The sequence below is a fragment of the Scyliorhinus canicula genome, chromosome 5, assembly GCF_902713615.1.
Source record: "Scyliorhinus canicula chromosome 5, sScyCan1.1, whole genome shotgun sequence".
In the NCBI taxonomy this organism is placed as follows: Eukaryota; Metazoa; Chordata; class Chondrichthyes; order Carcharhiniformes; family Scyliorhinidae; genus Scyliorhinus; species Scyliorhinus canicula.
Window position 1 is genome coordinate 176,903,938 of NC_052150.1, and position 22,965 is coordinate 176,926,902.

General features: G+C 48.6%; 1 protein-coding gene across 1 annotated transcript in view; it reads right to left on the minus strand.

The window, feature by feature from the left end:
- The window catches only part of enkur (enkurin, TRPC channel interacting protein), a 54,234-nt gene extending 40,006 nt beyond the window's left edge, over positions 1-14,228 (minus strand). Inside the window, exons 1-2 of the mRNA XM_038798140.1 lie at positions 13,942-14,228; positions 2,987-3,132 (exon numbers count right to left, since the gene is read on the minus strand). Coding sequence (XP_038654068.1) covers positions 2,987-3,132; positions 13,942-14,018 — 223 coding nt within the window. The 5' untranslated portion in view covers positions 14,019-14,228. The remainder of the gene's footprint in view (positions 1-2,986; positions 3,133-13,941) is intronic.
- Positions 14,229-22,965: the final 8,737 nt, after the last annotated feature.

The following is a 22,965-nucleotide window of genomic DNA, read 5'->3' on the forward strand; positions in this document are numbered from 1 at the left end:
TTATAAGTTCCATCCGGAAGAACCTTTTCCACGCAAATCCATCTGTGGGATAGAGCTCTTTGTCCCCGATCCGGTACTTCCATGTATACCCCAAATTCATTCCAACTATGCAGTTCTTGCTGTTTGGCATCTTTGATAACTTTTTCATCTAATTTATTGGAAGCCACCAAAATCTCATGTGAATGTGGGCTTCTACTCCTATTAGTATTCGTAGTCTTACTCATGTTCCAAGACCGTGATAAACTACATCCCCCCTCCCGCCTGGTATCTCGTTCTGTGCTGCTACTGCTTGATCTTTCCCTTCTGCTGTGGGATGTCCTTTCAATAGTTCTCAACATTTTCCTGCAGACTTGTTCACTGTCCGATGTACTATGTCAACTGGCACTGCATATCTGTGCCCTCCATTTTCGAACTACATGTTCCCAATCCATTCCCTTGACTCCTTCCCTGAATGCTGTACATTCAACCAATGTTTGGACTTTCCAGTGGCCTTTCCTGCTCTACTAATAACAGTTGCATCCTTCCATTGACTAGGCTCTTCAGGCAAGTATGTCACTTTTGTGCCAACTTTTGGCAGTTGTCCTTTTGGAAAAATGGCCTGTTCTAATTCATAAGAAGTGTTGTGTTCCTCTACAGAAACCCTGTCTCTATCAGTTAACTGGTCCTCATAGTTCTGTAACACTTGCGTACCAGATGACCCTGGTTCCTCGTCATGTCTGTCTGCTCTGTCTAAATTTGGAAATTTGTAGTCTGTACCCATTATCCTTGATGAATGTACCCTAACAGTTTGATTGCCATGTTGCAAAATAATTGTTTTGCCATCTAAGCCTATGACCTTCCCTGGGCCTTTCGATTCATTAAAATTGTCTCCCTTATAGAATACCATGTATCCTTGCTGAAAAATGGTATTTGATGGCCGTACATTATGCCTTAAAGCTCTGCAAATTCTTTCAGAGATTTCTGCTTCCAAAAAGGCTTTTCTACTGCTATGTAATGCATTTAAATGCTCAGCAAAGGCAGAGCTAATTGTAGTCCCTTCCCAAGCTGGAGGTTGGTCATCCAAAATGGATGGAATTTTAGGATTTCTACCAATCACTAATTGATAGGGACTATAGCCCCCAATCATCTGCAATAAATTCTTTGCATGTACCGCCCATGCTAAAGCTAAATTTAGCCTGCAATTCGGTCGGTCTGCCAAAATTTTCCAGAGCATTTCGTCGATTACAGCATGGTTTCTTTCACAGACACCATTACTAAATGGGCTTTCCGCAGCCATATTCATAACTGTGATATTCACGTTTTCACACATAACCCCAAACTCATCATTAGCAAATTCTCCCCCATTGTCTGTAAGGAATTTTGCCGGTGGGCCCATTCCTGTACCTATACATTTTTCCATGATTTGATCTTTTCTTTACTTTGTACAATCGTTGATTGACAAAATCTGGTTGCTAAATCTACAAAATGCAAAATAAATATATTATTGGCTTCATCCCAGATCTGAAGGTCCATGGCTACAATGTCGTTAAACTCCCTGACCAAAGGTAACGTTACTATCGGTCGTGCTGGTGTCCTTCTGTACTTCCTACAAACTTCACAGCGATCACTATCCTGTTCTATCAGTTTAGTATAGTCTTCATCCCTTACCACTGCATCATTTAATAATTTTTTCAGATTCCAAGGAGACGGATGCACAAATTGCCTACGCAGATTTAATACAACAAGCTTTTTATCAGCTAACGTCTCATTTTCAACTGCCATTAACACATCCTTAACAACTCTACTTGAAATATTATTTGTCAGCAATAGTGTCCCGACTGGTCCCGACTGTGTAAATTGTAAGTCCACCGTCGTGCCAAAAACTGTTGCCGTATCCTGTTCCACATCCAGTTTCATGTGTGCTTTCTTCATCGACGGTCTGCTCAGAAGCAAAGGTATCTCACTTGATACCTGTTTGTAGCCGTATGAGTTCACCATCCTGTTAGTAGTGTATCTTCCATATTCTGCTTTATTGCAGGCTGACCTATTTGGGTCACGAGAGCCATCAGAATTGAATGTTTTCCCAGAAACTTTTTTAAAGCTTCTGTCATCTGATCGAATAATGTATCCTTATCCACAAACTGAACTCCTGTCAAAACCAAGAGCCTATCCATGTTGCTCACTCTAGCACAGTCAAGTAATTTAAAGGCCAACACAGACTGTGGAAATTCCAGGTTGTGTTTCTGCAGCCTTTTATATAGTCTGCCAAATTCCATTATATAGTCTTCAATGGAGAAATCCTCTATTTCCCGGAACCTAACAAAATCCGACCATGCTTCATACGCACTTAACAAGTCATCCTTCTAATAAATCTTATCCATGTAACATAATAGAGTCTGCAGACCTTCTTCTGAGTCTAACTCTTCCAATTCCAGCTCAGAAAACACTTTGCTCCGGGTTTTACTGTCATAAGGTAGAGAAAAAGCCAATGCCATACCTTGTTTTCTCTTTCCCAAGGCAGTTACCTTAGTCCACATACCTACTGCATTTCTCCATTGGTCGTACAATCCCCTTTTAGAAAATAAGGGGGGATAGTCATAGCCGGCCATCTTTATCCTAGGTTCAGCCATATATCTTTGGTTTTTTTTCTTCTCAGTCACTCCTTGGTTTGGTCTGGAAAAGTTGTATCTTTCAACCCTTCACATTTGCACAGTAACCATCCTCTGCTACCATTTGTTTGACGTTTAGCTGCTGTTGTATAGTCAAAGGTTCTGCTCCTTTTCACCAATACCTTTAGACTCTGCACTAAACTCTGTCATCACATCACCTGACACATAGGCCACCTGAAGCCGCTTTACATAATCAGTGTCAATTATTGGATACTTAACATAAATGAGACAACTAATTGGAATGTCTCTTAACCCATTACTTAACATAGAGGTATGTGTTGAATGTCACACAGACAACTGAAACATTTATTTTAGTTTCTAAAGTTACAGAGGCTTACTTTCTGGAAGCTTTGGTTCCTTGGAATGCTTCAATAGATGATGTTTTGGGCAAGGAGGTTCAACTTTGGGTAACCCCATTGTTTTATGTGCTGACTTCTTCCTATCCCAGTCTTTTTGTACAATCTTCCGTTGCAATGAATGATACCTGACAAAGAAAATCAAAAACTTTGCAAATATATTTGAGCATTTTCACATAAACAAAGCAACTGGCTGTTTTATTTTTGTTAAGCACAAAAACATGGGCCCTATTTACCAGCCGTGTCCTGCCGGCATGGGAACAGGTGGATTGGCCATGTTAAATTGCCCTTAGTGTCTAAAAGGTTTCGATGGGGTTGCTGGGTTATGGGGATGGGTTGAAGATGTGGGCTTAGGTAGGGTGCTCTTTCCAAGGGCCGGTGCGGACTTGATGGGCCGAATGGCCTCCTTCTGCACTGTAAATTCTATGATCCTATGGGGACACGGCTGGTGATTCCAACAGTCATTACCTTTGTGGCATATAGCGAGAGGTGTGATCTAGATCCCTCCCACAATGGGATCTAATAGCCCTGCTGAGACCACCCGAGCTGGGCGCCATTCAGAACTGCTCAACACAAATGGGGACCAGGAGGAACAACTCTTTGGCATATCACCCAGGTAATTGGAGGCCCCCTAATGGGTCAGCCTTTGGTCAGGCTGACGCCCCGGCACTGTTGGCACCACCCAAGCACATTGGCACTGCCAGTCTTTGTGCCCAGGTGACACTGCTAGGCTGGCTGGGGAACTGCCAAGGTGTCAGGCTGGAAATTTGCCTGCGCCAGGGATCAACCAGGTTGACAACCCTTTGATTCCCTCCCAGAACGGATTCTGTTTTTTTTTAGTTAAATTGTACCCCATTTGTTTTATTTTTAAAATTGTAAAACTAAATTCATACGTAGAACTATTAATTTCAATCCAAGGTTCTTGAATTCGAAGATAGAATGCTGCAGTGTAAGAAACAAAGTTATGTTTAAGTTGTACAATACTTTCTATTGGACTGCTTTATACAGAAGTTCATTATGTGATCCTAGTAAAAAGATTGGTTAACAAATTGCCATGCAACTTTCAAAACACCTCTCTTTAAATTCTGCTCTTTTGCTGCTACTGTATCACATACATATTTTCTTGCTAATTGTCCTGATGCAGGCCTCCCACCCCACCCCCTGCCAAATCTGTACCATGATTTCCTCATATGACTCTTTCTGTATTGGATGCCCAAAGGATGGATGTTAGGCAGATCAGGCCACATCAGAAGCATTTCGCTTCCACCTTCCAGAGGGCACATATCTGTATGCACAGTTACAATTATACAAACCTCTAGTTGTCACAGAAGCAGTGCCTGCAGAGTCCTCAATGTACAAGGGTGCAATGAAAGATTTGTGTAGAATGTATCATTTACCTCACTGATGCCATTAGGACTGGTGTCATGCAATTTAGCATTGTGTAGCAAAGGTGGAAAGGGCACTGAGTTGCCTCTCAGGGCTCTAACATGTCCAAACACCTTGACTGTCAAAGTTCCAGCAGCATTTCAATTTTGTGTTTTTGGCTCACCCAAGCTAACCATTGTGGAAAATCCCCTCCATTCATTCTCTACTGCCTTTCTCTCTCTCTTTCCTGCTTCCTTTTGCAAAATCACAAAAGGTTAGTATGTGCATGCAGCATGTAATCAGCAAAGCTAATAGAATGTTACAGAAACACAGAGCACAAGTTTCCTGGCAAAGGCCTATAGCGGGCAGGAAAAGCAGCACTGATGCCGCGAACAGCAATGGCAGCTTTCTCCGCTGTATGGTCCCACCACTGAAGAGTGAAAAACATAAAGGGGCGGTCTCACAACACAACGCTGGTGGGGCAGCTTCTGATCCACCTGCCCGGCCAGCAATTTAATCCCTACAAGATCGGGTTGCCACTTTTAAAGGCCACCCCAGCACAGAGAATTTCTCCTGGAGCACCCCCCCCACCGGCACTTCACCCTGGCACCGCCCAGGCATGACCCTCTCTTCATAGGTTCTCTCTCATTTTTCAAAATTCCAGTGAATACAGGACCAGTGAACCCAACTTCTCATACGACAATCCTGCAATCCCAGAATGAGTCTGGCGAACCTTCGCTGCACTCACTTCATGGCAAGGTATCCTTTCTCACACAATGCTCCAGGTGTGGTCTCACCAAGGCCCTATACAGCTTTACTGAGACATCCTTGCTCCTGTACACAAGTCCCCTTGCAATGAAGTACCATTTGCCTTCCTAACTGCTTGCTGTATCTGCATGCTTGCTTTAAGTGACTGGTATACTTGGACACCCAGATCGCTTTGTATGTCAACCTTTCCCAATCTATCACCATTTAAATAATACTCTGCCATTCTGTTTCTCCATCCAAAGTGGATAACTGCACATTTATCCATATTATACTGAATCTGCCATGCATTTGCCCCCTCACTTAACTTGTCTAAATCATCTTGAAGTCTCTTAACATCTTCCACACCACTCACATTCTACCATGTTTTGCGTTATCAGCAAACATGGAAGTATTACTTTAAGTTCCCTCTTCTAAATCATTGATGAAAATTGTGAATAGCTGGGTCTAACCACTGATCCCTGCCACTTCAAAGAGACCCATTTATTCCTACTCTGTTTCCTGTCTACTAACCAATTCTCAATCCATGCCAATATATTATCCCCAATTCCATTGTTGATTACAAGGGGAATTGAATACAAGATGACGGATAATGGGCGCAATTCTCCGCACTCACGACGGTGCGGAGAATAGCGGGGTTCGTAAAATTTTACGGCCACGCTAGTCTGACGCCCTCCCGCTATTCTCCCCCCCCCCCCCACGCCCGACTCCCGATACGAATCGCTGCCGCCGTTTTTTTACGGCCAGCAGCGATTCTCAGCTGGCCGATGGGCCGAGTTCCCAGCCCTTTACGGCTGTTTTTACGAACGGCAAACACACCTGGTCTGGCCGTTCGTAAAAACGGCCGTAAAGTGCCGATTTTTAAAACCATGGCACCGATTGGCACGGCAGTACCACGGCCGTGCCAAGGGTGCCATGGGCCCGCGATCGGTGCCCACCGATCGCGGGCAGCGGGCCCGATGCCCGCGCACTCTTTGTCCCTCCGCCGCCCCGCTGTATCACTTCGCGGGGCGGCTGAGGGGCATCCCGGCCCGCGCTTGCGCGGGTTTCGCGCAAATGCGCGATGACGTCATCCAATGGAGTCTTCCAATCCGCGCATGCGCAGCCGACGTCATGTGACGCGTCAGCCGGCGCAAACTCTGGCAAGCGGGCTTAACGAAATTTGTTAAGCCCGCGATGCCGGAGTTTACGGCGGCGGCATGCTAGCCCCGACCGGGGACCAGAATCGGGGAGGGGGAGGCTGGCGTCAAACCCGCCCGGATTTGACGCCAGCCTTACGATTTCTCCCTCTCTGGGAGAATCGCGCCCAATGTACTTCAGTTATACAGGACATTAGTGAGGCCACATCTGGAATATTGTGTGAGTATTGGTCTCCTTTAAGGAAAGATGAAAATGCATTGGAAGCAGTTCAGAGAATGTTTACAAGCTAATAACTGGAATGGATGTGTTGTCTAATGCGGAAAGGCTGGACAGGCTAGGCTGTCCAGAGTCAAGAGGTGACTAGATTGAAATGTATTAGATCCTGGGGAGACTTGACAGGGTTGATGTGGTAAGAATGTTTCCTCTTGTAGGTGAATCTAGAACTCGGAGTCACTGTTTAAAAAAAGACAGAGATGAGGAAAATATTTGCTCTCAGAGTCTTGACCCACTTTGGAATTCTCTTCAATCTTGTGATTGAGGCAGACTCTTTGAATATCTTTCAAGGAAGAAATAGATCATTCTTGATAAGCAAGGGGGTGAAAGGTTATTGGTGTTATGTTTGGTCCTTTATACTTCACAAAGGAATTCACCAAACACTTTGACTTGTCCAAACCTGAATGTTTTATTGAGTTTTGTGAGGCAAGATAGCAATCTGATACGGAGCACATTATCATGAAGTCTGCTAACTATGCATCTGGAACTTGCACCTAGTACTGACCATTCACATGTACATCTTATTATCCTCTCAATCTTCTTCTCTAGATGGCCAGATGTGTCTCTCTTTATATCAGTCATAGATCACATGACCTTGGTCTGGAGACCCATGGTGTGTCTGTACCGCCACCTGCTGGTTGGAGGTCGCACACCATCCAACGATGATATAGCCCATAGGCTTATCACCACATCCCCCTTCCTCACAAAACACTGAGATAATTTTTTCTTACAGGTAACATTAAATAATACACTTTATACATTTGTTATATGTAGCCGGTACATGGTGCAAGTTTTACTAAAGTGTACATTTCCTTTCTGCATATCTCATTCTTTCAAGGTATTGCCCACTTCGTCAGAGCCTGATTTGCTTGCCGGCATCTTGTTTCTCTTACTCTTCGCCCTGTGTCTTTGAAAGGCCTATGCCCAAGATTGCCATATTTGTGTTTCCAGTTGTTTTCTCTTCCGCTTTCTTGCATGATGTTGTTTGCTACTTGCGATTGCTTTCATTGCTGGTTGGCTAGTGAGGTGAGCTGGTTGTCCCAGGCTTCTCTTTCATCTTATAATTTTTTAGACATGGTGATGTATTTTGCTGTGTCTATTGGTCTTGGTTGTTTTCTTTGTAGCAGCCTCTGGTGTGGCACTGACTGTCGTGTGTGAGTTGTGTGCAGAGGTTTAGGCATCACATCATCTCTGGGTGATTAGGGTTAGGTGACCTCACCGACGTGTTGGATCACCTCAGTTTCTAGTGCCGGCATGAAGTGTGAAACTGGGGTTGGCGGTTTGACCTCTTCTTGGCGTGCTGGAACATTGGTGACTTGCTCTTCATCACTGCAGAGGACTATAGTTTCTGGCTGAGCTGATCCAAGCACTGGGTCTTCCTGAGCAAACTCGCAAATGTGCAAGTGGTCCGTGGAGCTGCATAATGAGATAGTCATTAGGTCGTCCTCAGAGTCACTGTCAGAGTTGCCTACTATTGTAATTTCCACATCGCTGTAATCAGCATCCTCATCCATGTCCTCCCATTTGTCATCGGTGTCGACAACTGCTCAAGAGTAAATTACCAGAGTCGTTCAAGGTTTGTAACGGGCCACCACATGCTTCCGAGGCCAGTTTTCTCAGATCGGGATGACTTCTTGCATTTCTGGCTCAATCGATAGCTGATCTTTGGATGTATCAGCAGCTTCAATTTCTACATGTGCCATCCCAAACTCCCACTCTCCACAGAGTCCAGCGGGGTCTGGGGGTCCCCCGTGACCACCTCGTCATTGCTTGCAGACCACCGGAGCCGTACCGCTGGAGCCTCATCGGTGCTGCTGGAGAAGAGATGTGCATGTAGCTCATAGTGTTCGTCATCCGTCTCACCTTCCATGTCATCACTTTCTGCATCATCGTCGATAACTTCAAGCAGGTGTTCACAGTAATCGGCATCGTCAGTCTTTTTACCTGAAAAATATAACTTTGCATATGGAATTATTTGTTTTTGAAATAGAGCGGCAAGTTCATGATCAGCCTTTTGTTTGGCCACCAAAGCTTGGCTTAAAATTCCACCCTGTGGAACTTCAGTTGGACTGAAGAAATTGAAGAATGATTCATTTGATGTGGTTCTTGTCGCTGTTCTTGGAGTGTTCTGACCCCTGTACTATTTTTGAATTGTTCTTGCACATTTTTGCCCTCCCTGCAGTCGAATGTGCAGCCTGTGCAACCGCTGATTTGTGGTTCAGCGGCCGTTAGTCCAACTGATACTTTAGTGACCACTTCATTTGTGAAATACGCATTAGGGCCGAGAGTGAAGCTCCACGGCTTTTCATTCTCTGTCCATTTAACACTCACAACTTGCGGATGCTTTAATACAGGTTCATCATGTTCTCGTATCATGACATTGAGCTGTGCATGTTCGTCAAGACTGTTTGCTGAATGCTCACAGGCAGTTCCATCCCTTGTCTGGTTCGTCACCCTCTATTAGGATTTCTCTTAAATCCTCATAAACCGTGCACACCGTAATGCCTTGCGGTGATTCATTGTGCTCAGGTGACCAGCTATCTTCCAGGATATTTAGCCGCTCGACTAGATTCAAGGATTCACACTATTTTATCCCAAATACTGAGTCCACATCCATGTCTACAATGTGAAGGAGCATTGTGTGCTTCATGCCTGCCATTGAGTGCACTAGTTTGCAAACATCAATGGTCTCCAGAGTTCTTGTTTCAAAGTCTATCTTCAGCCCTCATTGATCAGCAAAGTCCTGCTGCATGTTTAGCTTTTGCAAAGCACGTCGACTCATGAGATTGGCTGTCGCTTTAGGGTCAAAGTCACAACTGTCATGTGAGTGTCCCTTTAAGAGAAGTGTGTTTTATCAAATGGCTGCAGTGATGTCACTGTGTGGGTGGAGCTGGGCTGTGATTCTGTCTTTTACTTTCGTTTTGAGCTGGAAGCTGCTTTGTGGCTGTGTTTTTTGGTTTCGTTTTTCAGTTGGGGAGTTGCATTCACACCAAGGTGGTGTATTTTGGTCTCTCTCTCTCTGCTTGTTAAAGAATGTCTCCAGACCATTTGATAACTTCAAAGTAATACCTATTTTCTGTAATGAATTCAAACCTATTGTTTTTGGTAGAAAAAGGCTGTTTGGCTTATGGACGTTGTTAGGAAAGTTATTAAGGGTTACCTATAGAGTATCTTTGGGGGTGGGATTTGTGTTGGTAGTTATTGTGAGTTTATAAAATGTTAATTGGATTAATAGAATAAACATTGTTTTGGTTAAAAATACTTTAGATCTCTGCTGCATGACACCTGGAAAGTGGACCCTTGTGCTTGTTCTCTAAACCCTGGCCCATAAAACAATGAATGAAAGCATTGAGTATTACCTTCGATTTGAGTATGGACGTAAAAACCAGAAGACATATGAGCAGAATTAGACCACTCGGCCCATCAAATCTGCTGTCGTTCAATCATGGCTGATATTTTTCTTATGCCCATTCTCTTGCTTTCTCCCCGTGACCTCTGATCCCCTTAATAATCAAGAACCTATCTATCTCTGTCTTAAAGACACTCAGTGATTTGGGGCAAAGTGTTCCACAGATTCACCATCCTCTCTGGCTGAAGAAATTCCTCCTCATCTCTGTTTTAAAGGATCGTCCCTTTAGTCTGAGATTGTGTCCTCTGGTTCTAATTTTTCCGACAAGTGGAAACATCCTTTCCACATCCACTCTATCCAGGCCTTGCAATATCCTGTAAGTTTCAATAAGATACCCCCCCTTTGGGCAGCACGGTAGCACAGTGGGTAGCAGTGTTTCTCCACAGCTCCAGGGTACCAGGTTCGATACCCGGCTTGGGTCACTGTCTGTGCGGAGTCTGCACGTTCTCCCCGTGTGTACGTGGGTTTCCTCCGGGTGCTCCGGTTTCCTCCCACGGTCCAAAGATGTGCAGGTTAGGTGGATTGGCCATGCTAAATTGTCCTTAGTGTCCAAAATTGCTCTTAGTGTTAGGTGGGGTAACTGGGTTATGGGGATAGGGTGGAGGTGTGGGCTTCGGCAAGGTGCTCTTTCCAAGAGCTGGTGCAGACTTGATGGGCCGAATGGCCTCCTTCTGCACTGTGAATTTTATGATCCTTCGAAACTCCAATGTGTACAGACACAGAGCCCTCAACCGTTCTTCATATGACAAGCTCTTCATTCCCGGGATCATTCTTGTGAACCTCCTCTGGACCCTTTCCAAGGCCAGCACATTCTTCCTTAGATACGGGGCCTTAGATATAGATAAAGATTTTGGGGCGTTCTTATGATCTTAATTCTTTGTTTCGATTTTGCTTACTTCTTTGTTTCTGAGAGTTGTCTGGTTTCTCGCCATGATGAGATCTTCCGTGTTTATCTCATCTACTCCATGCACCGCTCGTGCATGGTCCATGGTGGAACACGCACAACATTAGCTTCTTCTTCCATGTTGACGGCAAAATATTTTGAGTAGAGTGCGCCTATTCTTTGTGCAGCAATCTCGCTCACCTGGCAAATCTTCGCTACCTTTTCCAGCACCAAATATTCCTTCCGCAATAATATTGCCCGAAGCTTATCATCAAGTAAACCAAAGACAATTTGATTGCGGATTAGCGAAGATTTCAGGTCAGTGAAGTTGCACGACTGGACCTTCAGCTTCAAGTCTGTGACTAAACTGTGACATGATTCGTCAGGTCTCTGGGTACGCATACGGAACATAGTGCTCAAATGTTTCATTCTTCTTAGGAGAACAATGCTTATCGAAGTGCTTCATCACTTCATCAAATTTCTTGTGATCCTCCTCATTATCAAATACAAACGCGTTGTACAGTTTGAGCGTTTGTGGACCTGCCACTGTTAGCAGCAACGCGATTCACCTTTCATCAGGCTGGGCCTGCAGGCCCACGGCCAAAATATTAACTTCAAACTGCTGTTTGAACAGCAGCCAGTTCTCACCTATGTTACCGGTCATCTGAAGCTGGTGGGAGGCCCTCAGTCCGTCCATCTCGAGCTTCAGCATTTTCTTACACGTTGGGTCGCCACAGGTTGCAGTTCACCAGACCGGTCTTCAAGCTGAATACCGAACGTTATCTTTAAATCTTCAGCACTCGTGGTACCATGTTCTGTTTGGTCCTTTGTACTTCATGAAGGAACTCATCAAAAACTTCGACTTGTCCAAACCAGAATTTTTTATTGAGTCTCATGTGGTAAGGTAGCAATCTGAAGCAGTGCACGTTATCATGGAGTCTGCTGACTACTCCTCAGGAACTTGCACCTAGCACTAACCATTCACATCTATGTCTTATGACCTTCTCAATCATTTTCTCTGGATGGCCGGATGTGTCTCCCTTTACATCCGAGTCACAAATCACATAACCTTGGTCTAGAGGCCGCATGGTTTGTCTGTACCACCACCTGCTGGTTGGAGGCCGCACACATCCAACTATAATATAGCCCATAGGCATATCACCACAATTGGGGTAAGCAGGAATGTGAAGTTGAGGTAAAAGATAGATCAGCCATGATTGTATTGAATGGTGGAGCAGGTTCGCGGGGGCCGAGTGGCTAACTCCTGCTCCTCATTTATATGTTTCTTCTATTTCAGCCCCTGCATCTGTACTCTGCTTCCTTGCTGCACCCTTTCCTCTCCACTCATTCACCCTCACTAATATTTGGTGCCTAAGGTGAAAGTTGGAAGAGCTGTTATGCAGACTTTAGTGAAAAGAACAGAGAGACAATGGGCACGATTCAGTGACCCCATTGTGCCAGGTGTGGACCCAAGGACAACAGGTGAATCGTGTGAGACCACCAAATCGGGCTCCGCACTCTGCCGAACAAGTCACCTGCCGCAATCTAGATCCCACCCTCGCTGGGCGAGATCCAGATCTGCATATTTAAATGAGCCTAGCAGCATATTTAAGTACCCGGGCACCAGATTCAGCTGGCACCTGGGACTTAACGTCTGCGCCTGGGAGACCTCACCAGTCTGTCGTTTCATACTGGTTCACACAAATGTGGACCAGATGCAACGGCACATTGGGGGGCCTTGCAGGCTATTGGAGACTCCAATGGTCGAAAACAGGGTATAGTGGTACCCTGGCACCTGGGCATGGCCAGCCTGGCACCTTGACAGTGTCACCTGGGCAGTGCTACCTAGGCACTACCAGGGTGGCACTGCCAGTGTGCCAGGTTAGCACTGCCAGGGTTCAGGCCCGGAGGTAGGGCCTTGTCAATTATAGGGCACAATTCTACAGAGGGTGCAGAAATACAAGAACCTAGATATATATATCTGCATAAGTCATTGAAGGTGGTAGTCAAGTTGAGAGCATGATGTGTAAAGCATACAGTATCTTGAGCTTTAGTAATAGTGTCATAGAATACAAAAACAAGGAGATAATGTTAAAATACTGTTTTGGCCTCAACTGTTCTTGGCACCAGACCTTTGGAAGGATATGCAAGCACGAGAGAGAGTGCAGAAAAGATTCACGAGAATGGTTTTAGAATGAGCACCTTCAGCTATGTAGATATATTGGAGAAGTTACACCTAATTTCCTTGGAGAAAAAGAGGTTGAGATGAGATTTGATATAGTCGTTCAAAAAAATGGGGGGACAGGACACAATTGGAGAAACTGTTCCGGCTGGTGGAAGGATCAAGAATGAGGCAGCATAGATTTAGAGAAGCAATGCGGGTATGAGGAGAAACTTTTTCAAACAGTGATAGCTAGGATCTGGAACGCACCGCCTGAGAGTGTGGTGGAGGCAAGTTCAATCAAGAGGGAATTAGACTATTTGAAAAAGAATGTTCCCCCTTCACCCTCCCCTCCCTCTGACCACTTACTCCTCCCTTTCTTCCCCTTTTCCACCCCCTACAGCCCTCCTGACTTTGCACCTCACTCCACCTCCTTACCCCCTTGCCGACCCTTTTCCTCTCCCTCCGCACCTCTCTCCACCCACTGAACACTCTCTCCAACACCTGCCCTCACTCAATGTATTTTACTTCACCCCCAGCTCTCCCGCTGACCCTTGCCCCCTCCCTCCCTCCCTCCACCCTCTGTCCCCCATTGACCTTTGCCCCTCCCTCCACCCCTTGAGACCACCTGCCCCGCTCCATCCCTTGCCCACCACTACCTTGCCCCTGCCCATCCCTTGCCCCCCTCCCCATCCCTTGCCCCCCTCCCCATCCCTTGCCCTCTCCGCATTCCTTGCCCCCTATCCCTTGCCCCCTCCCCATCCCTTGCCCCCTCCCATCCCTTGCCCCCCCCTCAACCCTTGCCCCTTCCCCATCCCCCCTCCCCAACTCTTGCCCCCCTCCCCATCCCTTGACCCCCACTTCCCACCCCTTGCCCCCTCTCCCTCTCCTATTCTCCATCCCCTTCTTCCCCCCATTCTCGGGGCCGGTCCAGCACTCACTTGAGTGGGTTCCGAGGCAGCGGTTCCGGCCGGGGGAGCAGGTTGTAGATGCACTCGCTCAGGACATCTTCTTCCATGGCGGCTCGGCTGAAGTGTTTGAATGCAGTGGAATAACCGAGCCAAGGAGCCGCGTTACCATAGCGACCGTTACCAACAACAAACTGGGTGCCAGGAAACGTGACTTCCGCCTGTGATTGGGAAAAGCATTAAATCATCGTCAGCCATCCCGGTCCCGTTTGAAATTGAGGGTCTGCGCGAGAGAATAACAGAAATAGAGAGAAAGAGAATGGAGAGATAGAGAGAATGGAGAAATGGAGAGATAGAAAGAATGGAGACAGAGAGAGAATGGAGTGACAGAGAGAATGGAGTGAGTATGGAGAGAGAGAGAGAGAATGGAGAGGTAGAGAATAGAGAGATAGAGAGAATGAAGTGAGAGAATAGAGAGACCGAGAGAATAGAGTGAGAGAGAATAGAGACCGAGAGAATGGAGTGAGAGAGAATAGAGAGACAGAGAGAATGGAGTGAGAGAGAATAGAGAGAGAGAGAGAATGGAGTGAGAGAGAATAGAGAGAGAGAGAGAATGGAGTGAGAGAGAATAGAGAGAGAGAGAGAATGGAGTGAGAGAGAATAGAGAGACAGAGAGAATGGAGTGAGAGAGAATAGAGAGACAGAGAGAATGGAGTGAGAGAGAATAGACAGGCAGAGAATGGAGTGAGAGAGAATAGAGAGACAGAGAATGGAGTGAGAGAGAATAGAGAGACAGAGAATGGAGTGAGAGATAGAGAGAATGGAGTGAGAAAGACGATAGAGAGATAGAGAGAATGGAGTGAGAGAGAGGATAGGGAGAATGGAGTGAGAGAAATGATAGAGAGATTGTGATCGTAGGGAGTCGGGGACAGTTACAGAACACAGAGATCTAGGATTACAGGTTCATAGCTCCTTGGAGATGGAGTCGCAGGTGGACAGGGTGGTGAAGAAGCCATTCAGCATGCTAGGTTTTATTGGTCCTGAATACAGGAGTTGGGACGTCTTGTTGAAATTGCACAAGACATTGGCAAGACCACACATGGAATACTGTGTTCAGTTCTGGTCACCCTATTACAGGAAGGATATTGTTAAACTAGAAAGAGTACAGAAGAGATTTGCGAGCACGCTACCAGGACTTGATGGTCTGAGTTATAAGGAGAGACTGGGAAGGCTGGGACTTTTTTCCCTAGAGCGTAGAGAGAAGATAGAAGATCGAAAGCGTAGAAAGGAAACTGAGATAAAATAGAAAAATAAAGAAGATAGAGAGAAGATGGTCGAAAGGGAAAATAGAGAGAGAAAATAGAGAAAGCGAGAGAAAATAGATATAATGATAAAATAAAAGAGAGAGAGTAGAGAGAAGTTAGAGAGATGATAGAGAAAGTAGAAAGATAGAGAGAGAGAAAATAGAGAGAGGAATTAGAGAGAAAAGACAATGGAGAGAAAATAGAGAGATAGAGAGATAAAATAGAAAGAGAGATTATATCAATAGAAGCTAATAGTGGGAAATAGAGAGAGAAATAGTGAGATAGAAGAAGATAGAGAAAGAAGATAACGATAAAATAGAGAAAGAGAAGGTAGAGAGGTTAGAGAGAAGTTGAAAGAGAGAAAATAGAGAGAGAACATATTGCAAGAGAATAGAGGGATAAGGAGAGAGAAAAATAAAGAGAGAGCAGAGAGGGAAAATAGAGAGAAAAAGAGGGACAGGGAAAGTAGAGTGAGAAATAGAGAAAGCAGGGAGAGAATAAAGTAGAGAGTAAGAGCATATGTGATGGGTAGAAAATAGAGAGACAGGACATAGAAAGAGATAGAGAAGATGAAGAAAGAAAAGATGTATATATAGGGAGAGAAGGTGGAGAGATAGAGGAGAAAGAGAGAGAAAATAGAGAGATGTAGAGAAAATTGAGCGAAAATAGAAAGAGAGAAAATAGAGAGATACTGAGAGAAAATTAAGACAGAAAATAGAGAAAAAGGGTGAAGTAAAATAACGATAGAAAATAGAGAGTGAGACAAAATAGAGTGAAAATAAGGGAGGATAAAGGACTGCCATTGAGAAGATGAGGTCCCTTCTTGAGTCTCTGCAATTCATGTAGTGCCGGCAGCATGGTAGCACAGTGCAACAAGACCTTTGGGAGGGCCTGGCTCTTTCTACAGTTTGCTCATTTTTCATGACCCATCTCGGCTTAACTAACCAAGCTACAGCGAACATCAATAGTAAACAGACTCCCATAATCAAACATAGAACAATTAAACATGACAGTTCCCAATCTCAACCTCTGCCATAGGGGTAGAACTATGCTCCTGACCCAGGTGACAAATCACACTGGGTGTGAACCGAGGCCTCAGCCTGGGGTTTCTGTTCAGTTATGTTGGATTATTCACACAATTCACCCTAAATACCTCCTACATCTCCCAGATCAATTGCATCTTACATAAAGATATTCCTACATAGAGCGGAGCCGGGGAGATAAAAGAGTGCTCGAAATAACAAGACTGAGAGCGGAGCCAGGAGGTTAAAAGACTGCCAGAAAGAGTGAAACTGAGCGGACCTGGGAGGATAAATGAGCATGAGAAAGAGTGCGACTGAATAGAGCTGAGAGGACAAATGGGTGCAAGAAAGAGCGAGACTGAGTACAGGGCCAGGGGGATAAAAGAGCCCATGAAAAAGCGAGACTGGGAATGGATCCAGGAGGATAGATGAGCGCATGAAAGACAGACTGAGTGGAGTTAGGAGGATAAAAGAGAACAAGAAAGAGTGAGATTGAGTGGATCTGGGAGGACAAAAGAGCGTGAAAATGAGTGAACAGAGTGGAGCCAGTAGGATAAAAAAGCGCGAGAAAGAGCGAGGAAGGATAAAAGAGTGCAAGAAAGTGCGAGATTGAGAGCGGAGCTGAGGAAATAAATTAACATGAGATAGAGTGAGACTGAGAACAGGGCTTGGGAGATAAATGAGCGGGAGAAAGAGTGAGACTGAGAGTGGAGTGCAAGCTTGGATTTTGAAGCTGCTGAGGTGATGTCAGGATTTAAAATTGACTGGGGGAAAGTGGAAGTAGTAGATTAGGTGAGTATGTTCGGGTAAGTATTTACTACTTTTTTCACTTATAATAATCTTTATTGTCATACATTAACACTGCAATGGAGTTACTGTGAAAAGCCCCTAGTCGCCACATTCCGGCGCCTGTTTGGGTATATAGAGGGAGAATTCAGAATGTCCAAATTACCCAACAGCACGTCGTTCGGGACTTGTGGGAGGAAACCGGAGCACCCGGAGGAAACTCACGCAGACATGGGAGAACGTATGTATTTGGAAGGTATATATTTTGTTGTCTATAATTTGAATAGGGTAAGCCATGGCAGGAGAGCTCACTGTTGTGCTGTGTTCCTCCTGCTCTATGTGGGAAGTGGTAACATCTCCAGTGCCCGGAGTCAGCATGTGTGCAGGAGGTGTCTCCTGCTGCAGCTCCTGGAAGCCTGACTTTCGGAGATAGAGTTGGTAGAACAGTGCCAGGGGATGGGGCCCGTGGGCAGGGCCTCTAGGGAACCCCACAGGGGGGGTGGGATTTCTATTATGTGGAAAGGCAATGTTGGTATGGGGAGGTTGCATGGTGGTGGGGAGGAGTTCACTGGGAATTCGGGTGATGCCAGTAAAATGGTGGTGGTGCGGGGGGGGGGGGGGGGTGTCAGGTCACGCTGATGCCTGCATTGTGTGGGAGGGATGACCCGGTCATTGAGTGGTCAAGGGGATGTTGCTTTCTGTGTTTGAGGAGTGGGGGTTTTTCCCTTGACTGCTGGGGGTCCTGATGTCTGAGGCGGGGAAGGGGGATTTTAACTGTACTTTTCAATTAAAAATGGCACCCCGATCTCTGTGGAGCCAGGTTTACCAGCTCTATCAGGTCCCACTCCACCAGAGAGATGGTGCAAAACACAAAAGATCTGGAGTGAAAACCTGGCTGTGTTTCTGGGGAGAAACACACCCATTTTCAGTCAGAACCTGACACTTTGCCATTTGTTTGGGAAAATTCCACCCAAGGGATAGTATTAGATCCAAGGAAAAGCATACAAAATGGCCAGAAAAAACAAGAGACCTGAGGATTGGGAGCAGTTTATAATTCAGCAAAAGAGGACGGAGGACAAAGAGATTGATTAAGAAGGGGAAAATAGACTTCCGGTTGCAGCTATGCAGAGCTAAGCCGCATGTTCGGCAGCTCCCGCTAGAAATGGACTTTGGGGCTCTTTTCAGGGCCCCCAACGGAGCTTTTTCGACGATTCACGACGTGGCAAGGGGTCTGCAGTCAATCCCCAGGGTTCTATGGTCCGGACCAGGAGTGGGGTGAGCAGAAAAGCGGTGGCAGCGCCCCTGGAAAAGCGGGGGAAGGAAAACAAAATGACGGCAGGCGGAGCCCTCGAGGAGTGGAGGCAGTGGGCGCAGGAGCAGCAGGAGACTCTTCGGCGCTGCTTCCAGGAGCTTAAGGTGGAGTTGCTGGAGTCGCTGAAGGCTACCACCAGTAAGCTGCTAGAGACTCAGACAGCCCAGGGGGCCGCGATCCGGGAGCTGCAGCAGCAGGCCTCCGAAAGGGAGGATGAGGCCGCGGCCGTCGCGGGGAAGGTGGAGATGCACGAGGTGCTCCATAAAAAGTGGCAGGAGCGGTTCGAGGAGCTGGACAACCGGTCGAGACGGAAAAATGTACGGATCCTGGGCCTCACGGAGGGGCTGGAGGGGTCGGACCTGGCGGCCTATGTGGTCATTTTGCTGAACTCGCTGATGGGAGCTGGGTCCTTCCAGGGGCCCACAGAGTACTGGCCAGGAGGCCCAAGCCGAATGAGCCGCCACGGGCGGTGTTGGTGCGGTTCCACCGGTTTCGTTGACCGGGAGTGCGTGCTTCGGTGGGCCAAGAGGGAGCGGAGCAGCAAGTGGGAGAACACGGAGGTGCGGATCTTCCAGGACTGGAGTGCGGAGGGGGCTAAACGGAGGGCCGGGTACAACCGGACGAAGGTGGTGCTCCACAGACAGAGTGTGAAGTTTGGCATGTTGCAGCCGGCGTGTCTGTGGGTCACCTACAAGGACCGTCACCATTATTTTGAGTCCCCGGAGGAGGCGTGGGCCTTTGTGCAGACCGAGAAATTGGACTCAAACTGAGGGTCAGGGATGGGGGTTTTGTATGTAAATGCAACTGTGTCTAATTTTTTCTCTCGGGGGGGGGGGGGGGGGGGTTCGCTGTTTCATGCAGGATGTGTGTTGGCTTTAGGGTGGGTCGGGCGATGTCTTTATGTCTTTTTGTATGGGTCTGGTGGATGGGTTCGGGCAGGGAGGTTAACTGGGAGTGTGGGGAGCTGGTGGTGGGGACCGGCAATGGGAGTTGCCCTAGAGGAGGCGGGGTTGGGCAGGGCGAAAGCGCGGGCTTTCCTCTGGTCTCCCGCGCTGCGGGGTGATGGGGGTGGGGTCGGGGCTGAGAAGCGCGGGCCTTTGCTGGTTGTTATTTTCCCGCACAAGAGCGGGTTGGGGGTGGGGGCGGAGGAGGGCCTGCTGATGGGCACGGAGGAGGAGGAGTAGCCCCACGTGGGGAGGGGTCGGAGGTGTGGCGGGAGTCGCCGGGGTTAGCAGAAGTTAGCTGGCTCACGGGAGTGCTATGGAGGGGGGGGGCGTGGCTAGGACGGGTTCTAGCCTGGGGGGGGGGTACCGGGTTGCTGCTGAAATGGCCAGGAAGGAGCTGGAGTATGCAGGGGGGGCTGGGGGGGGGGGGGGGGGGGGGGGAGTTGCCGCCGTGGGGAACAGGCCGAGCGGGGACGCTGGCCAGTGGCAGGCAGGGGATGGGCTATGGCTAGTCGGCAGGGGAGGGGGGCAGGGAGCTCTCTGATCTGGCTGATAACCTGGAATGTGAGGGGGCTGAATGGGCCGGTCAAGCGGGCCCAAGTGTTTACGCACTTGAAGGGGCTGAAGGCGGATGTGGCCATGCTCCAAGAGATGCACCTGAAGGTGGCGGACCAGGTTCGACTGAGGAAGGGGTGGGTGGGCCAAGTATTTCATTCAGGGCTGGATCAGAAGAATCGGGGGGTGGCGATCCTGTTGGGAAAGAGGGTGTTGTTTGAGGCGTTAAATGTGGTGGCTGACAGTGGCAGGAGGTATGTGATGGTGAGTGGTAAGCTGCAGGGGGAGCTGGTGGTGCTGGTGAATGTTTACACCCCAAACTGGGTTGCTGCGGGGTTTATGCGGCGCATGTTGGGCCGCATTCTGGATCTGGAGGAGGGGGGCCTGATCATGGGGGGGGGGGGGGGGGGGGGGGGGAGACTTCAACATGGTGCTGGATCCCCCATTGGATCGATCCAGGTCCCGGACGGGTAGGAGGCCAGCGGCGGCTAAGGTGTTGAGGGGGTTTATGGACCAGATGGGGGGGGGTGGATCCCTGGAGGTTTGCGAGGCCAAGTGTCAGGGAGTACTCGTTTTTCTCCCACGTACATAAGGCCTATTCCAGAATTGATTTTTTTGTACTGAGTAGGGGGTTGGTTTCGAGGGTGGAGGATGCGGAATACTCTGCCATAGCCATTTCAGATCATGCCCCGCACTGGGTGGACCTCGGGCCGGGGGAAGAGAGGGACCAACGTCCGCTCTGGCGCTTGGAGGTAGGGCTGCTGGCAGATGAGGAGGTGGCTGAGAGGGTTCGGGGGTGTATCAAGAGGTACCTTGAGGCCAACGATAACGGGGAGGTCTGAGTGGGGACGGTCTGGGAGGCATTGAAGGCGGTGATTAGAGGGGAGTTGATATCCATCCGAACCCATAGGGACAGGGGAGAGCAGAGGGAGAGGGAGAGATTGGTAGGGGAGATGGTGAGGGTGGATAGGAGATATGCGGAGGCTCCGGACCGGAGGAGGGATAGCTGGGGGCGCGGCGTAGCCTTCAGGCCAGATTCGACCTACTGACCACCAGAAAGGCAGAAGCTCAGTGGAGGAAAGCACAGGGAGCGGTGTATGAATATGGGGAGAAGGCGAGTAGGATGCTGGCACACCAGCTCCGAAAGCGAGACGCGGCCAGGGAGATTGGGGGAGTGAAGGATAGAGATGGGAAGGTGGTGCGGAGGGGGGTAGACGTTAATGGGGTCTTTAGGGACTTTTATGGGGAATTGAATACCAACATACGAAGGCTTCTCAATGTCATTATGATGCCTGCTGTGGAAGGGGAGGCGGAGATAGTGGTGGCATTAAATGCGGAGAAGGCCTTTGATCGGGTTGAGTGGGGGTATCTGTGGGAGGTGTTGGAAAGGTTTGGGTTTGGGGAGGGGTTTGTCCGTTGGGTGAGGTTGCTTTATGAGGCCCCGATGGCAAGTGTAGCCACGAATAGGAGGAGGTCGGTGTACTTTCGGCTGCACCGGGGGACGGGACAGGGGTGTCCCCTGTCCCCCTTGCTCTTTGCATTGGCAATTGAGCCCCCGGCCATGGCGTTGAGGGAGTCAGGGAGCTGGAGGGGTCTGGTGCGGGGTTGGGAGGAGCATCGAGTGTCGCTTTATGCGGACGACCTGTTGCTGTATGTGGCGGACCCGGTGGGGGGAATGCCGGAGGTGATGAGGATTCTCAGCGAATTTGGGGGCTTTTCTGGGTATAAGCTCAACCTGGGTAAGAGCGAGCTGTTCGTGGTGCACCCAGGGGATCAGGAGGAGGGGATTGGTAGGCTCCCACTGAAGCAGGCAGGGAGGAGCTTTAGGTACCTGGGAGTCCAGGTGGCTAGGAGCTGGGGGGCCCTGCACAACCTCAACCTCACAAGGTTGGTGGAGCAAATGGAGGAGGAGTTCAAAAGGTGGGATTTGTTACCGCTGTCACTGGTGGGTAGGGTGCAGTCCGTTAAGATGACGGTGCTCCCGAGGTTTTTGTTCCTGGTCCAGTGCCTTCCCATCCTTATCCCGAAGGCCTTTTTTAGGAGAGTTAACAGGAGTATTACGGGATTTGTATGGGCGCATGGGACTCCGAGGGTGAGAAGGGTATTCTTGGAGCGGGGCAGGGATAGGGGGGGGGGCTGGCGCTGCCCAACCTCTGTGGGTACTATTGGGCTGCCAATGCAGCGATGGTGCGTAAGTTGTTAATGGACGGAGAAGGGGCAGCATGGAAGAGGATGGAGATGGTGTCCTGTGTGGACACGAGGCTTGAGGCGCTGGTAACGGCGTCGTTGCCGCTCCCTCTAATGAGGTATACCACGAGCCCGGTGGTGGCGGCTACCCTCACAATTTGGGGGCAATGGAGACGGCATAGGGGGGAGGTGGGGTACTCAATGGAGTCCCCGACACGGGGGAACCACCGGTTTGTTCCAGGGAGCATCGATGGCGGATTTCTGGGCTGGCACAGGGTAGGTATTAGGAGGTTGAGGAACCTGTTTGTGGATGGGAGGTTCGCGAGCCTGGAGGAGTTAGAGGGGAAGTTTGGGCTCCCCCCGGGGAACATGTTTAGGTACATGCAGGTTAGGGCCTTTGCCAGGTGGCAGGTGGAGGGGTTCCCTCTGCTGCCCCCACGTGGGGTACGGGACAGGGTGCTCTCGGGGGTGTGGGTTGGAGGAGGGAGGATTTTGGACGTATACCGCATAATGCAGGAGGTAGACGAGGCCTCGGTGGAGGAGCTGAAGGGTAAATGCGAAGAGGAACTGGGTGAGGAGATTGAGGAGGGGACGTGGGCGGATGCCCTGGAAAGGGTGAATTCCTCCTCTTCCTGTGCGAGGCTTAGCCTCATACAGTTCAACGTGCTGCATAGGGCCCACATGACCGGGACGAGGATGAGTAGGTTTTTCGGGGGCAAAGACAGGTGTGCTAGGTGCTCGGGGAGCCCAGCGAACCACGCCCATATGTTTTGGGCATGCCCAGCGCTGGGGGAGTTTTGGAAGTGGGTAGCAAGGATGGTGTCGAGGGTGGTGGGATCCAGGGTCAAGCCAGGCTGGGGACTCGCAATTTTGGGTTTGCAGTGGAGCCGGGAGTGCAGGAGGCGAAAGAGGCCGGTGTTCTGGCCTTTGCGTCCCTAGTAGCCCGG